The sequence below is a fragment of the Borostomias antarcticus genome, assembly GCF_949987555.1.
Source record: "Borostomias antarcticus genome assembly, chromosome: 25".
Lineage (NCBI taxonomy): Eukaryota > Metazoa > Chordata > Actinopteri > Stomiiformes > Stomiidae > Borostomias > Borostomias antarcticus.
In genome coordinates, this window is record NC_140258.1 from 5091034 (window position 1) to 5105727 (window position 14694).

General features: G+C 45.8%; 1 protein-coding gene across 1 annotated transcript in view; it reads left to right on the forward strand.

The window, feature by feature from the left end:
* Nucleotides 1-2735: 2735 nt before the first annotated feature.
* The window catches only part of LOC311325833 (SH3 and PX domain-containing protein 2A-like), a gene marked incomplete at both ends in the record, with an annotated part of 56856 nt that continues 44897 nt past the window's right edge, over nt 2736-14694 (forward strand). The window contains 5 exons of the mRNA XM_084458624.1: nt 2736-2807; nt 4665-4745; nt 9991-10066; nt 11256-11332; nt 12676-12767. Coding sequence (XP_084314750.1) covers nt 2736-2807; nt 4665-4745; nt 9991-10066; nt 11256-11332; nt 12676-12767 — 398 coding nt within the window. The remainder of the gene's footprint in view (nt 2808-4664; nt 4746-9990; nt 10067-11255; nt 11333-12675; nt 12768-14694) is intronic.

Here is a 14694-nt window from a genome sequence, read left to right on the forward strand (position 1 = left end):
AGAGGGGGACACAGGCCTTATTGAGGAGGCTGGTGGTCGTGGGGAAGAAGCTGCTTTTGTGGCGTGAGGTCTTGGTCCTGATGGACCGCAGCTTCCTGCCGGAGAGCGGTTCAAAGAGACTGACCGGGGTGAGAGGGGTCAACCACAATCTTTCTAGCTCGCTTTAGGGCCCTGGAGGCGTGCAGGGCCCGGAGGGATGAGAGACTACAGCCGATCATCCTCTCAGCGGAGCGGATGATGCACTGCGGTCTGGCCTTGTCTTCGTCTGTAGCGGCAGAGAACCAGGAGGTGATGGAGGAGGTGAGGATGGACTCGATGATAGAGGTGTAGAAGAGTACCATCATTTCCGTTGGGAGGTTGAATTTCTTCAGTTGCTTCAGGAAGTACATCCTTGATGCTCAGCTCCCATTTGAGGTCCCGGGAGATGATGGCGCCCAGGAAGCGGAAGGAGTCGACAGAGTTGACTGGGGAGTCATTCAGAGGGATGGGCGGGGTTTGGGATGGGTTCTTTCTGAAGTCTACAACCATCAACACTATCTTAAGAGCTTTGTGCTCCAGGTGGTTTCGGCCGCAGCAGGACAGCAGCTGGTCAATCTCCCACCTGTAGGCGGACTCATCGCCCTCAGAGATGAGTCTGATGAGGGGAGTATCGTCTGTGAACTTCAGGAGCTTGACGGACTGGTGGCTGGGGAGGTGCAAATATTAAGATGCAGACGTTTATCCAAATTCACGTGCTGCTTCCTGTCAGACAGGAAGCCTGTCTGTTGAAAGCAGAGCTGAAGTCCACAAACAGGATCCTGGTGTTGGTACCTGCTAGTCCAGTTGCTGGAGAATGTGGTGAAGGGCCATGTTTATTGCCTTGTCCAATACCTATTGGCTCTGTAGGCGACCTGCAGGGGGTCCAGGAGTGGCTCTGTAGGCAAACTGCAGGGGGTCCAGGAGTGGCTCTGTAGGCAAACTGCAGGGGGTCCAGGAGTGGCTCTGTGATGGATTTGAGGTGCAGCAGAACAAAGCGCTCAAAAGCCTTTATTACGACAGAGTAAAAAAAATAAAATAAAAAAATAACGAACATTAAAGCAAAGTAGACAACATGATCAAGACAATGTAAAATGACAGATTGACAGATGAAGGTGTGAACAAACAAAAACACTTACAAATATAATTCAATAGATAATACTAAACATACCCTTGCTACTATTTAAGTCTCCTAAAGGTAACATTTTTAAGTTGATAGTACGTATTTTTAATTAATGTTGCTTGTCCACTTTTGAACTTGATCCCAAAACAAAGAAACAACGGGACAATACCACATCACGTGCAAGATCAATTCATCTTCATTGCAAAACCTACACATGCAGGTCAGGTTTGTTCTATGCCCCAAATAGTTAGCATATTTTTAGTGGATATCAAAGGGCAATATTATTTGTATTTGTTTATATTGTAGATACATTTTAGTTGAATTATAGATCATATTGAACACTTCTTTCCATGGTATTATTATATCGATCGGGTCTTCCTACTTATTTAAGGTGTATATTAGATTTTTAACAATTTGTTATATTTTATTTAATTATTATATTTATACTTTTTTTTGTTAATTAGGGACTGGGCAGCCAATGCAGCCGGCCCCTCTTGTATTTCCCAATATTCTCAATCTTCTTCCAAGGAAGTCTGGCTTCCCATGCATGAAAAATCACCAAACTTTGCACATAGGTCCAGTCCTATGCCAGAAGTCCTCAACTGGCTATGTGAGCCAATAGTCCTCATGGTGGCGCTACAGCAACCGTTTTAAGTTAAACACTTTACGTCGTGCGTTCCCTAGAAGAGAACGAGGCTGGGGCATAGATGTATTGTGCATTTATATAAAGATTTTACTGTCGAACCACATGGGCTGGGGTTGAATTACTTAGTTCATCCATCCTAGGCTGCTATAAACCGCGGTTTTACTGCATCAACACTAGATGGGGCCAACGCCACGGCGCAGTGGAGCAGGGAGGAGACTGACTGGTGATCAGCCGCCGGGGCTGGTAAGCATGATACAACTTCGGCTACGACTGATCTTCCAAATTGACATGAGTTGACACAACTCTGAAATATACAAGTCTATTTGGTTAAGGGTAGGCTATGATGTTTTTATGGGAGTAAAAACGCAACACTTTAGCAATGTCCTCAAGAGGAATTACTTTACATAACCACCACGTTTAAACACAAATGTCACTGCGTTATCATGATCTAATTTACAGAGTAGACTAATGCTTTTTCAGCTAGCATAGACACAGGCTATAGACAATAGATTCAATTATTTGCAAGGAGCAACCAAAACATCAGGCACCCCGCCCCTCAAGCGGTTGTTCATGAAGCCCAGCCTCCTCTTCTTGCGAGGAGCTGGTCTGCCTGCACGTCAAACTGCCCTTTCCCCGAGTTGTTGACAGAACTCTGCAGAATCCACCGGTGACTTGCAGCTGGAATTGCATGGATAGCCCTCTGACCTGTGCGCAATTACGCACAGACAACAATGCCCATCGTTTTTCTTGAGGCTTCGCCTGACTACTAACATTTAACTGGCAAAAAGTTATATTTATCTATTCTATTAAGTGACATTTTCACTTGTGGATTGTGTAATTATCATTGTAGTAGTATGTCTGGCATCTCGAAACTTTTTCACTGATCGGATCACTTTCACTGAAGGTAGATTTTTGTACGTGCAGGTAGGGACTAATATTTGACAGATAAAGATGCGGTTCCGAACTGTCCTTGAAGTTAACGTTGTGGACGTGCAGAAGAGGCGGAATCCTTCCAAACATTATGTGAGTAGACGTTTCATCTGCACTGTTACCCATCTCCCCTAAGCTATTATATATGGTCCATCGATATCCACCAACAAGGTCATTTGGTGATTTATATTCCAGGTACAGTATTCTAGTGTTTGTCAACCACGCATATCACCATACTGCTGTCATGTAGCTTTGGGAACTACGGAGAATCCCGTGGGAGAAGTGAGGGGAAACAAGGCAGGTCTCTGTGGACCTAGAAATCAATCAGTCCCCAATGTTCAATAGGATTCATTAATCAGTTAAGAGTTAAACCACCACTCTAGCTGTCACTGCAGGGAATCTCTGAGGACCCTGTGCCCAATCTAAAGCTCTCCTCTGGGGTGTAGTATTATTAGAGCGTGCTGGCCTGGGAAGTCCCATGAGATGAGGAAGAGAGGGGTGGTGTGTGTGTGGGGGGGGGGGGGGGAGGGGGGGTCAAATCTTATTACCTATGAGCTAAGCAACTGAAAATGCCTGTCCTGTTTTAGAGAGTGGAAAGAAGCAACCCTTTGTCTTTTTGTGTCCGATGTTCAAGTGTGACTTCCTTGCACAAGAGGACGCTGGGGCCCGGGCACGGTCAGGAACTGAGTCCATGGCAACTAACACATGTTTACACTCACAAACTGAAGCCATCGGTTCTGGTGCTCGCTGGCAGCACCTCTGATCAAAATGGTGCCTTGAGAAACCTCTCAGGTTTCCAGTATTAAGTGATTTATCAATATGTGACAATTATTTTCACTATAGACTTGTCGTCAAGCATGTCTATTATTCCAGTGAAATCCTCAGGAGACCTGATGGTTGGCTGGGTAGGCTACAACATGTCCGTTTTTAATCCGAGAGGATTTGGTTGGACCGTATCTGCCTGCTTATTTCCTGTTCTCAGAGCTTATACTGGAGGCCGTGCTCTCTCTATATCTAATTAGCTGCACGGGAATTCGTTCTGCCTTGCAAGGCGCTTTCTGCTCTGTAATGAACTGGGCTGTAATGTATATAAACCAAGCCTTACTTTTGAACGGGACACAGTTTGTAGCCACATTGGGAATGTTTCTTCCATAAACATTCAACTCCACACACTGTGAATTTGAAGGTGTGCCCAAGTGTTTGCGGGATGCACATTGTGAATGCATGGCCTTGCCTGGTCCTCTGGGGAAACTTCTGACAACATCCTGTTCGGAATGGTTGTGAAAGCTTCTGTCCAGACCGATATGTTTTTGAAGGGCTTTGGAATGATATAAGCAATCATCTGTGCTGCTTCCCACATTGGTGTCATACTGTATCTAAATATATGTTTTCATGGTGTTATTGTAGATGAATAACCACACTTGATACATTAATGTGGACCATATTTTTTCCAATAAAACCTCTCTCATGTCGAGATCATAACTAGACAGCCAAAGCATACGGACCCTTTCTTTCTAGTCATAATCAAAGGTTGCTCCTTTTAGACAGTGCCAAAATTGTGGGATTTGGAACCAGAACTAATTAGTGTGTGAAACGGTATGCTCCTAAACTGTGGCATCGCAGTAGGAGCCAGTGAAGTGTAAATGGTTCCTCGTTTCCTGTCAGAGCAGAGCTGAAGTGTCTGAATGTAAAAAACAGTATTAAGTAGTTAATAGTTTAAAAGCTGTTGACCCCCACCGTGACCCTTTACAGTCTGCAAATGAAGCGTGGCTGAAACAGACAGGCTTAATGAGTTAGTTTGACCTCCGCCGACCTCTCAAAGTTTAGGCTGGCTGGTGTGCACTCTAAGCCATTAGGGTCAGCCTAAATCAAAGTGGTGCCATGGCTTTGACAAATGTGGCCGTTCCATTCCTCAGGAATCAATCTACTTTGTTTGTTTTCTCACACTAGGTTTACCTCATCAACGTCACATACTCTGACTCCACCTCTCACGTCATCTACAGGAGATACAGCACGTTCTTTGACCTACAGGTAAGGTGTCTACCTCCTCCCAAACATCCAAACTCTACAGATACATGCATTTTGTGAAATGATGAATAGAAAAATACATATGATAAGATAGGCCTCAAGGTATTTCTGCGTGGGTCAGAAATGTGACCATGAGAAAAAAAAAGATGACATCAGATTGAACTTTGCGACCCACAGCATGGAGGCTAACCTCATGCTGTCACTGTGCTCCCCACTAAATGGTGTTCAGGCGAGGGGAAGGTCCCTCTCAAAGGTCCCTTTGATGAATGGTGGAACCGGGAGGAAATGGGGAAAATCCCATCCACAGACGCACATAGGGAGGAAGAATGGACACAGAGGAAAATATGACATCATAACGTAGAATGGGACATTTGGTGGAAGTTGCTCCACTTTTTGGATGACTCTAGCAGTTGGAGGGACACCAGTACCCCAAAGGCAAATTTCCAGAGCTGCCATCTGCAGAACCTTTAATTGAACCCGTCTTGGACACAATGTTTTTTTATATTGTATGTTATACCGGAGATGACCAGTGATTAATAGGGGTCTTTATTCTTTCTAAGCAATGACAGTGGCTGTGGAAATGTGCTGTGTGTGCATAAATGGACTTGTAGTCATCCTGTGAATGACTGGCTCTTCGCGATTAGGCCAGGCCACACTATAGTGCACTGGAAGTCTAGTGACTGTGTTGAAAGTGGCAGAGGAAACCCTTTGTTCTGTGGCCCCTTGCTAATAGCCAGGAAAATCCTGCCCTGCTCTGCCCCACTGTGATGGAAACACAGCTTCTCCCTTAGCTGTCTCTGTAAACCCTCACGCTGATCCTGCTGCCTCGGCCTGGCTGTCAGGAGCAGCACTCAGCAGCTGTCCACACACAACGTCTGGGGATGCTGTTTTTATCAGTTCCCCCTCGTGAATATCATGTAGTCATCAAGACAAGCTGTTACATGTACAGTTTGTGGGTGTTGTTCCCCTGTCACTGAGTGGCTCTGGACAAAACCTTCCTCTGGATGACTTGATGTGTTTATTGTGAGCATGCACACTAGACAACCGGCTGGGCTCATGACATCATCTGAACCTGCTGTGTCAGATATACAAGGACTGACGGAGCACAAGTGGAGTGTTTTGAGTGTCCTCCTGGAGGTCGGTGGTCAGGGTAGCTGAGATTAGTGTGGTCCCATGAGGCAGGCCAGCCCAATCCCAAAATGCTCCGGGTGGCAATGAGGAAGAAGCCAGGATCAGGAAGGAGAGGATGACCACTGGGGAGCGGATGAAATGACCTCCAAACCTGATGAGTGATAGAGCCTTTTCTTGCTTCTATATGAGCCTGGGATGGATGTAGTTAATGTGTTAGGCTTTGACTGGATGACATGGATCAGAAAATCACTAGATTGGTTTCCTGTGGATTAGCAGGTGCGATTGTTCTTCTGCTATAAACAACTGTGTTTCTTCAGTGGTTTGTATCACAAAGTCTCATCTTATAATGTTTCTTTGATCTTCAGTGTACTGTCGTCGGAGATTAATACTGATGTTTTGTTTGGATCAACTTCCTAATTTCATCGTCAACTTAGAAGTCTTCTTGCAGCTCCTCATCTTCAAAACATCTTCTTCTTAGCTAACAGAAACACAAAGCCTTTGTGCTGGAGTTTGTGTTCCTGCCAACAGACACCTACGGCTCATTTCAAACTCAGTGCTAGTCTCTGTCCATGTAGTACAAGCGCACATCTCAGAGTTAGAAGCTGGGAATGCAACACAGGCATGTTTTGCAAGACATGACTGTACGCCAAGAAAAAACTCATCATGGTCTCACTTGATGGACATTGTTTTGGTTTGAAAGAATGCAGTCTGAACTCAATATTTTGTGGGATAATGTGAGTTGGATGTTGTAATCTTGGGAGGGGCAGGTACAGTACTTCTTTCAGACAGCTGTTTATTAATGACTGTGATATTCCAGGTACAGTTGTGTTTATTCTAGAGGTGTAGTTGTGTATCTGCCAGCATTAGGTGATGTATTCTGGTGCGTGTTAGATAAAGTACCCCTGTGCTATGGAGCGATGGTTTAAATGCACTCACACCACTCATGTTTTCAGCCCGGCTAGTGGTCTCCTCAGAACTCTTAACTGCCCCTGAGGGACACAATCATAATAAATCTCTACAATCCATACTCTTTTTCATCTGGTTCCTTCTTTCCTCTCTTTTTGCTGACTCTACACATGTTCTGGTTCCGTGTCAGACATGGTGAGTGTAAAAACCCGACAACTCCCCACATCCAGAACCATTTAGGCCCCATTTGTTTAGCGTAGGGTGTTGCTGAGCTAGCACTCCCCGCAGCACCATTCCTGGTGCCTGAGGGAAATATTATTTGACCCGCATATGTTTGAAGCCAGTAGGGATTGTTGTGTCAAACAGAGTTTAACCTCAGATAGACGCACACTCTCCCCCCTCCCTGTCCACACCCTGGACCCACAGAGGACAGAGCACACTGGGGTCAGGGGGTTCTTTAGGGGAGGGGCTGGGAGGGGCCGGGGGGTTATGGCGATTGCAGGCAGGCATGTTTTCCTCTACTCCATCTCTGCTTGCATGGAAACTCCTCCAAAGGAACCTTAGAGGCCTTATTTTTGGATTGAGAAATTGGACCAGAATCAGAAGTACCCTGTCTGCACTGTAATTGGTCTGCCCTAGATTCCTGTCATAAGCTGGTCTGTAACAAGGTGCTTTTCCTTAACACTCTTACGCCCTGAGTCCGAGGTGTTTTGCATGAGTTGGGGGTGTGAAAACACGAATAATGCATTTTCAAATGCAGACTTATGTCGGAGTATAATGATACTGCAGAATCAATCAACATTTGCAGTCTTGACCAGGCCTACAGTAATTATGCAAGCGCTTTCTGTCTGGGTTAAGGTCGACAGACGGAATTGGTTCAGAAGCTCTCACATTTGATTCTTAATCGGTTTGTAATAATGCAAGGAATCTTCCCAACAAAGTGAGACATCAGTGTTTACTGCAGGGCTGATGAACAGTAAACCACTGTGTAGTGGATGTCCAAACCAACCAGCGGATGGCATTTGATTGTCTTCCCACTCAGACATTCCTCCTCCCTCTCTGTCTCTGTTTTCTGCTGTTTTTTCCTCTATCTCTTTCTGTCTTAGTTAATTTCCCCCCCTGAGTTACAGTTCTGAGTGCTGTTATGAGAAGTTTGAACATGTGGAGGTAGACAGAGAGATAGAGAAAGAGAGAGAGAGAGAGAGAATGACGACATCTATAGCACCTGCTGCTGCAGTTCATAGGCGTGTTCATTGTGACTTGGCTGACACATCTACCCTGCAGAAGGAGCACAAGTGAAGACAGTACGGTCTCCTGGACAACTGCCCGAGGCTGCAGAGTTTTACTGTAACAGGGGAGATTCTGTAACAGGAGAAATTCCAAAAAGGCCAGTTGTATTCCAAGCTGTTCCACCGTTACTATGGTGATGCTTCTCCCACCTGGCCAGACTGTAAGCGGCTGGCCCTCCGGGGAGTCATGGCTGTGGTTTTAGGATGAGAACACACTCTGGGAGCCAGGGATGTGTCAGAGAGGTGTGAAGAGAACGCTCCCAGCCTGTAGGTACTGTAGCAGACAGCTACAGAACAGAATGGCTAGCAGAAACACAGATAATATCGTTAGGGAGTGACTGTGTCTGTAGTTGTTTTGGTGATCTACAGTATGGTTATTGACCAGAGAATATGACAACACGCCCATTGCAGTATTACTGTATATCACATATTTTGTTCCTGGAGGTCTACTCTAAATGGTTGTGGATCTTTCTGTCCTGGATGGTCTTTCTATGTACTGTAGATGGCTGGTTTACCAAAAACAGTCCTTTATGTTCAACATTGCCTCTCCCCCTCAAAGCACAGTAATGACCGGTGACCTCTTCAAAGGAAACCACTCCTCATTTTGCTGTCCGTGGGTCTGCGGCGGAGGAAATACCGAGGTCCTGGAGAGACTTAGAGGTTCAGCATCAGCGGCAGAGTAGGAGAGACCAAACAACCACGAGAAGAAAACCAAACCACACTCTCTCTGGTGTTACCCCCCCCCCCCCCCCCCCCACACACACACACACACAATCCCAGAGGCCCAGACAAAATGGGTCCTGTTTAGCTACATAACAAGTGGGTCAAATTCTGTTTGTCCACCTGGTTCTGCTTGGCCCACTTTGGCTCATTTTGGCCCAGGTCCCATTCTCCGCTGGCCTAGATATGTGTCTTGGACCTGAACACTAGCAGTCCCAGTCATTCAACGCAGCACATCTGGATTGAGGCAGGGTAAGGCGACGCGGAGAGCTACATCTGGATCTAGGCATAATTGTTACTATGGTGCTATCCCATGTGCATTTATTTACTTCAGTGGTTCTCAAATGATTTATTAGTTAAGGAAACTTGAAACTAAGTGAGCGTGATGTAAACCGACAAACACTTAACACCTCTGCACCAATGTGTGTCAATGCCAAACGCATCATACACACACATTTACACACACATGCTCTCGTTTTACACGCATGCTGTCATTTACACATGCTTTTTTTACGCAGCCTCATCATGAAAGACCACTTCATGCTGTACTGTAGGTCCTGCTCGTCTGGCACAGCTGCTTGTCTGAATCGGTTACTGTGGGATTGGGTTATTCTACACATATTCATATATGTTTTGCAGACCAAGTAGCCCTACTCAGTTTGAACTAGAATGTGCTTTCTAAAAGTACCTCTTTGAGACAGAGGTGCAGCCTACTCTCCTCGTCTGAATGTCTGGACTGAGAGGTTTGCTTGTCAGCTCTTCTGCTCGCTGCCCAGAGTGTGTTTTCAGATGACAGGGGGTGACGTAACCCCTGTCTGTCTGTCGGACGCCCCTGAGATCAAGTGGGGGGGGGGCCGTGTCTGGTGACTTAACATAGTAGCTCCTCACAAGCTATGTAATTACAGCCCCTAGTCATTTAGCTGTGAGGTCGGCGTCTGCAGAAGAGTTCATGAACCTCCCCCAGCCTTGGGATCACAATCTCCACACAGCTCCCTCATGATTCTGCTGGGAGAGCTTCATATCTTTGTTTACGTGCTGTGACCATCAAATGCAGTCAGCAGGCATTGATTATCCTCCATGAAAGGTTTGGAGATTACATTCATTTTGTATTTATACGTTTTTCTAGCCTGGCTCCTGCCCCTGCATCGCATGGCCGCTTGGCAACTCAGAGTGTCTGGCTAACGTTTCCCTTTTTATTTCAGATGCAGATTCTTGACAAATTCCCAATTGAGGGAGGACAGAAAGACCCGAAAAAGAGGATCATTCCATTCCTGCCAGGTGAGCATGCATCTACTGTACAATACACTATGTTACAGAACTCTACAGAACTCTACAGAATTATTCAGAACTCTACAGAACTCTTCAGTACTCTACAGAACTTTACAGAACTCTACAGAACTATTCAGAACTATTCAGAACTCTACAGAACTCTGCAGAACTCTACCGAACTCTTCAGTACTCTACAGAACTCTACAGAACTCTACAGAACTATTCAGAACTCTACAGAACTCTTCAGTACTCTGCAGAACTCTGCAGAACTCTACAGAACTCTTCAGAACTCTTCAGAACTCTTCAGTACTCTGCAGAACTCTACAGAACTATTCAGAACTCTACAGAACTCTTCAGTACTCTGCAGAACTCTACAGAACTATTCAGAACTCTACAGAACTCTTCAGTACTCTGCAGAACTCTACAGAACTCTACAGTACACTAAAGTACAGTAGGACTACTATATCAGCTCACAACGCACCATCTGACTGTAGAATTGAATAGGTTTAAAGGGTCAGAAACCAGCAGAAGATTGAATGACCTGGGCCCTTTCTGGCGAGGGCTAGATACGTCTGCTCTGCGGAGCGTATTTCCAGCAGACCCCTGCTTGGACACAGCCTGCAGTGGTATGACTGCCGGAGGCCGCGAGGACAGGCTGCGGCTAATCTGATGACCTCGGCCTGCCCCAGAGGACTGAACAGCCCCATTGTCAGACAGCTGTAGACTGGAGCTCCCGTCTGGACAGTGTTGTTTACCGCTCGCTGTAAGACCGGAGCGGGGGGGACGGAGCGCTGCCGTGCTCTTAACCCTTCAGAAGGAGACATTCCTCCCGGGAGTTAGTACACCCCGACAGCTCCCCCGCTCAGTTAAATACCCCTCTGTTTGAATGTGACACAGTACAGCACCTATGGAACAGTACATGGTGCAAAACCTCAGTCCCTTAGTCGTCACGTTCCTGCTCCAAAGTGATGAACTGCAGCATCATTAGTCACCACGGACTGATAAGTTAGACTTCATAAGACTTAATGGTAAACGTGCCTACTTGTCAGTTTGCCAATTTCTTGGAGCATTATCTCCCCACAACTACTGTACAATGTTATACGCTATTGTACTACACTACTCGTTTTTCAAATAATTTCCCTTATTTTCCTTGAGGTACTTTCATATTTCCCCAAAAGTGTTCTGTCTCTATTTCCAGGTAAAGTCATATTTCGCCGGAGTCACGTCAGAGATGTTGCTGTCAAACGACTGAGACATCTTGACGACTACTGCAGAGTAAGAAATGCATTGTCTTTTATCAACGGTTTGTCATTTAAATGTCAGCCAGTGAACCTTCTATATGGCATTTCAAACCATATTCACACACATCTTAGTATCTTTTTGCCAACAAAGGGTTGTTGTATTATCCTCAGAGGCTATCTACCCCCCCAGTGAGTGACCACAGGAAAGCCTCGCTCTGACTCTGTCATTTCCTGTCAAACATGTAAATAGCCAGATTATAAAGGAATAAGAGGAACCGGGGACACAAAGGAAAAACCCAGGGTGTGGAGAACAGGAGTGAATCAGCACTGGTAGAGGAGAAGGAGGAGAGGAGGACAGAGGAGGAGGAGGACAAGGTTGAGTAATAGTAGTAGTAGTAGTAGTAGTAGTAATAGTAGTAGTAGTAGTAGTAGTAGTAGTAGTAGTGGTAGTAGTAGTAGTAGTAGTAGTAGCAGCTGTAGTAGTAATAGTAGTAGTAGTACTGTAGTAGTAGTAGTAGTAGTAGTAGTAGTAGTAGTAGTAGTAGTAGTAGTTGTAGTAGTAGTAGTAGTAGTAGTAGTAGTAGCTGTAGTAGTAGTAGTAGTAGTAGTAGTAGTAGTAGTAGTAGTAGTAGTAGTAGTAGTAGTAGTAGTAGTAGGGAGTACAGCTATAGGCGGCTGCAGGATCTGACCTTAACTTTGCTAGTTCACAGTCTTTAGCTGTGATAGATTGTGGGGCAGGCGAGAGCCAGCTGTGTTTAGAACACTCATGAACAGTGGAGAGACAAGGAACCCTGTGTAGTAAGCTGATTACTGTACTTACTTACAGAGTACAGCACATTTGAAAATAAAGAGAACTTGTTGAACTCAAAATAATACTCAAAATAATTCTAGGTGTCATATAATTTATGATATTTAAATATGTTTTTGTTTTGCACTGCAGCATGGTCATAGATAGTGCAGACGGAGTTGGAGTTCTAACAGGGTTGATTGTATGACAGCATAGTTCTCCTTCTGTTTCCCTCTGTCTTATCCTCCCGCTGGCCTGGATCCCTCTTCCTTCCTCTGCTCGGCTTCCAGGCCTCTGCTTCATCCTCCCTGCTGACTAACACGCTCACACTGTACACTCAGCCTCCACAGAGACACGCACGCACGCACACACACACACACACACACACACACACACACACACACACACACACACACACACCCGCACACACACACACACGCACACACACACACACACACACGCACACACACACATGCAAGTGCTATATAAGTTGAACAACTCTGTAACAATGATGTAATAGGTTTCCGTTGTGTATATATATATATCCTATATATATCCTCTGTTCTGTTCTTCTCTCCCTCTCTTTCCAGGCTCTGATGAGGCTTCCTCAACACGTCTCCCAGAGTGAGGAGGTTGTCAGGTTCTTTGAGACTAAAGCTGAGGACCTCAACCCTCCCAAAGAGTAAGTCTCACCGTGATCGTCTCTGTCTCTGTCTCTATCAGTTCGTCCCACCATGGTCGTCTCTGTCTTTCTACGTCCCACTATGGTCGTCTCTGTCTCTCTCTCAGTACGTCCCACCATGGTCGTCTCTGTCTCTCTCTCAGTTCGTCCCACCATGGTCGTCTCTGTCTTTCTACGTCCCACTATGGTCGTCTCTGTCTCTCTCTCAGTTCGTCCCACCATGGTCGTCTCTGTCTCTCTCTCAGTTCGTCCCACCATGGTCGTCTCTGTCTCTCTCTCAGTACGTCCCACCATGGTCGTCTCTGTCTCTCTCTCAGTTCGTCCCACCATGGTCGTCTCTGTCTTTCTACGTCCCACTATGGTCGTCTCTGTCTCTCTCAGTTCGTCCCACCATGGTCGTCTCTGTCTCTCTCAGTTCGTCCCACCATCAATCAATCAATCAATCAAAGCTTTATTTGTATAGTGCATTTCATACCCAGAGGCAACACAATGCGCTTTACAGAGAACAAGGGAGGTGGGCATACGACCCACTCTCTACATATTCCAGAGGGAAGCAAAAAAACAGTAATCACCCGGGGGCCAGATAAGTGAGCTGTAAAAATTCTTCCCTGACCCCATGGTCGTCTCTGTCTTTCTACGTCCCACCATGGTCGTCTCTGTCTCCCTCAGTTCGTCCCACCATGGTCGTCTCTGTCTCTCTCAGTTCGTCCCACCATGGTCGTCTCTGTCTCTCTCAGTTCGTCCCACCATGGTCGTCTCTGTCTCTCTCAGTTCGTCCCACCATGGTCGTCTCTGTCTCTCTCAGTACGTCCCACCATGGTCGTCTCTGTCTTTCTACGTCCCACCATGGTCGTCTCTGTCTTTCTACGTCCCACCATGGTCGTCTCTGTCTCTCTCAGTGGGGGCAGAGCATTCATGGACTTGTGTATCCTCCCTGAATGTTGTGGAAAATGTGTAGGAAATGTAAATAATGTACACATCTCCCCAGTTGTAGTTGTATCTTAGACAAGATCAGCAGTGTTGAAGGATAAAAAAACACTGCCCCCATGTGGACTGAACATAACATAACATAACATAACATAACATAACATAACATAACATAACATAACATAACATAACATAACATAACATAACATAACATAACATAACATAACATAACATAACATAACATAACATAACATAACATATATACACACTATGTTTAGTCCATGTTTAAAATGGAAACTTGGTGTGTTTGTGTGCGTGTGTGCTTGCGCATGTGTGTGTGTGTGTGTGTGTGTGTTAGCAGCAGCTGGTGCAGATGTCTCTCCGTACACAGACCTGTCGTATCTGTCAAGGTCACCTCCTGTCAGCTGAGTGACGGATAGCCCGCCAGAGCTGCTGGTGTTTTAGTAATGGAGATATGTAGAGGCCGACACCTGATCCCAGCTCAGCGCTGTCTTCAACGGTGTTATGAAAGGGAGGTTAAGTTCAGGACTCGGGTCAGACGATGCTTTGCTGCAACTCATCTGTCTCACTGAGCTCCAAGTCGGGCCCTAGACTCAGAAGATCGGCCGCGGTTCCTTATCCAGCTTTGAGTCATTTAAGTCAACCTCATCTTACTTGTTTTGAACGTTGCGTCGTTGCCAATTCTGCCGTTTTGTTCTCCAGGGTCGGATTCTAAAGCAATGCCGACCTCCACACCTCAGCACGTGGTGATCTCCTTTTCTTAACATCATTCATTCATTCATGCATGACACATCTCTGCTGTTTCAACACATTTCTAATAAAAGGAGACGTTGGTGGTCTCAACCAACCGACCAGCCAACCACAGTAAAGTGAGCTAGCTTGCTGTTCTCTTATGAAGACACACACACACACACACACACACACACAAGATAATCCCACTTCAAAGTCAGACCCCTCCCCTGTGGTCTCTGAGATGATC